Source organism: Pygoscelis adeliae, unplaced genomic scaffold (genome assembly GCF_000699105.1).
Source record: "Pygoscelis adeliae isolate BGI_AS28 unplaced genomic scaffold, ASM69910v1 Scaffold60, whole genome shotgun sequence".
Taxonomy (NCBI): Eukaryota; Metazoa; Chordata; class Aves; order Sphenisciformes; family Spheniscidae; genus Pygoscelis; species Pygoscelis adeliae.
In genome coordinates this window covers 148,475-151,457 of record NW_008823954.1, presented here as the reverse complement: position 1 = coordinate 151,457, position 2,983 = coordinate 148,475, and the positions used below count along the sequence as shown (strand labels likewise).

Sequence of the window (2,983 nt, the reverse complement as noted above, 5' to 3'; positions counted from 1 at the left end):
CAGCTGCTTGGGGGCTGCACAGGAGCTTCCCCACAAGGTGGCACCAGCATTTCTTCTCTGTTACATATGAAGTCATCGATTTGGTGCAGCGTGGCTGCGCCAAGTTCAGCTTTCCCCCAAAACCCGTAGCTGTGGGGATGGGGCTTGGGACTTCCAAGGGGCTGCAACATTGAGGGCTTGTTTTGCCTGAATTTCTTTGCAGCAAGAGAAGAAATTACAGCATTGTAACTGGGGTGTGATGTGGTCTTTGGTGCAGACTGCTGTTTACATAGTTTATTTGTATTTTTTTTTCAGGGACCACTCAAGAAAGATCGTATTGCAAAAGAGGAGACAGCTTAATGTGTGGAATGGTCTTGTGTCCTGTGGCCTGTGTGCTCTCAGACCAAAAAATAAATATTTTAAAGAAATTAACTTTGCCTCTTGGTTTATGCATAGCTGTGTCAAGTCTGGTACTCTCACTGCAGGCCCTGTGCGTGGGACCAGCCAAACCAAAGAAGCAAGTAAAGCTCAAATTCATGAGCATCCCACTCATAGCAGGGTTCCTGTAATGAGAAAGAAGCTGCCGTTGCTGTTTTCGGAGAGCAAAGATTTTGGGGCAGAGCAAGGCTTCGCTGGTTGGTTGTGTGAATAGTAAAGCAGCAGGAGCCCTAAACATGTTTGCGGTTAGTGAGATATTACTCCTAATCCTCTGCTGGGTGGCTAGAGAGCTCCTTTGGATCAAACAGGTTTTGAAATTAATGACACTACCTCAGACGGTCGAAACATCAGTAAGTTTTAGGTCGGTGGCTGATGCTGGCTGTTGCCATGGAAACCCTCCAGTTTCTGTGTGACCGGCAGGATGCAACCTGCGCAGTTTGCAAATGAATGCGGTTTGTCGCTGCTCCTGAGAGCAGCAGAAGGCAGCAGGTAACGTGACAAACTCTCGCCTCGCAGCAGCCCGGTATTCCTGAATCCGTTTCCTGTCCCTGCTGAAAGGCTCTGCCTGGTGATGGGGCCCGCTGGGAGGGGAGGAGGGTGGCTCTTCCGCATCCCACCCTCCAAGGAGGAGAGCGCTGTGAGTGCCGCTGGTGTTGCGTTACTACGTGGCTCAAAATAACTCCCGTCAGCTCCTGGGGAGACGGTTTGGCCGGTGTTCCCGACCGAGTCCGACAGTGAAGGGCAGATGAGACGTAGCGCCTGTGTGCGGGACCGGCTCCGTGTATAGCACCGGTCCCGACCGAAGCATTGCAGTTACGGGGGCTGAGGCGTTATACCAAGAAAGGCAGCGGCGGCCCCGAACGCTTGTCTGCCTCCAGCTGCAACAGTGAGATCACTCGTGCTCCGGGCCACAGCCTGACTGAGGCTGGTGTAAATTTAGATAACTGCGCGGGGGTGTATCCTTCACTGACCATAACTGGAGACACGGCGGCGATTGAGGCAATAACCCTCCAGATCTACGCACCAAGGTGTAGTGCTGCTCTGAGAAGGACCCAGTTTGATGCTTTTTGCTCTAACTGAAATGGGGAAAGGTGGATGTAGAAAATATTTCCTGTGGTGATGTGTGTAAGAACCTTTTAAGAGTTAAAAGGTGGCAAGAAGGAGGAAAAACATTTACCTTGTTTCCCTAGAAACCAGACTTGATGACTGCACAAGCTGGCTGGCTCCCTGTCAGCCTCATTTAACACATGAACCTGCTGCCCGATTTCAGCCAAGTGTAACAAGAGAGGTCTCGCAAGAGAGGTCTCGCCACTAATTTTATTTTATTTTATTTTATTTTATTTTATTTTATTTTATTTTATTTTATTTTATTTTATTTTATTTTATTTTATTTTATTTTATTTTATTTTATTTTATTTTATTTTATTTTATTTTATTTTATTTTATTTTATTTTATTTTATTTTATTTTATTTTATTTTATTTTATTTTATTTTATTTTATTTTATTTTATTTTATTTTATTTTATTTTATTTTATTTTATTTTATTTTTTCCACAAGTCTCAAATCAGCAGGTAGGTAGAGAAGGGCCCTAAATTAGTATTCCCCCAATGCAGGAAAGTGGAACTCCCAACCTCGGTCCATCTTGAGGCCACGGTTTTACAAGCAGCTCTCGAGACTGAGGTTTTCCTGTCCATTAGGGAGCCTTAGGTGGTCTTTTTGCTTGGCTCAGAGATGGACGTTTTAAACCCCATATGTGCTAGCTGGCTAGTAAGCACCCGGCTCTAAGCCAGCCTTGTCTGCTACTGCTGCTTCAATCAAACCAGTCAGGCCTGTCAGGGGAAACTGGGATTATTGGGGTAAGTGGTGAGGTGTTGGGGATGAGCATCTGTGATGAGCCATGTGCCACCTTGATGAAAATCCGTAAAAGCACCTCATTTTACCAAATCAAACCTTGTGGTGAGGGCTCCAGTGGAGGCTGGGGAGCTGGTGAATCTATTTTGAAGTGGCAATGGTAGCGGAGGGAATTTTTAGTCAAATTAGCACCTGAGTAGAAGGAAGCAGTCCTGAAGAAACGCTGTCCTTGCTGAAGATGCTTTGCACATGTCTAGCAGGAGGAGCTGCTTTGGCTTGGGACCCAGTGTCAGACTTGGGTTTGTTTATTCTTGAGGCAGTGGTTGCTGACTCATAAAACACTGGATGGGGGGGGAAAAAAACCCACAAAAGCGGCTTTTAATCCTTTTTGCATCCTGGAATCCTAGGGACAAGAGGACACCCAATGTCAGGAGGTGGCGCTCCTCCCTCTGTAGATGGTGTGCGGGAGACTTGTCCCCAAGGGCTGGCTGGTGGGGCTGGCCTGGAGAAAAACCCTGCTTAGCTGAGGCCGGGTCACTCAGGGCTACGTGGTCCCTCTTGGCCCCTCCGAGAGCTCCCTGAAGCCCTGTGGTGCTGCCCGGGCACTTTGAGTGAGAGCTCCTGGGATCGAGGCTTGGGAGTTCCCCACCAAGCCGTGTGGGTGGGGGGTGAAGCCAGGGGACGCCGAGGTGGCTTCAGCAAAGCTTCCTGCTC

General features: G+C 47.9%; 1 protein-coding gene across 1 annotated transcript in view; it reads left to right on the top strand.

Moving 5' to 3' along the window:
• RPL3 (ribosomal protein L3) overlaps nt 1-411 on the top strand; it is an 11,146-nt gene extending 10,735 nt beyond the window's left edge. The window contains exon 10 of the mRNA XM_009322543.1: nt 295-411. Coding sequence (XP_009320818.1) covers nt 295-339 — 45 coding nt within the window. The 3' untranslated portion in view covers nt 340-411. The remainder of the gene's footprint in view (nt 1-294) is intronic.
• The last annotated feature ends 2,572 nt before the right edge of the window (nt 412-2,983 follow it).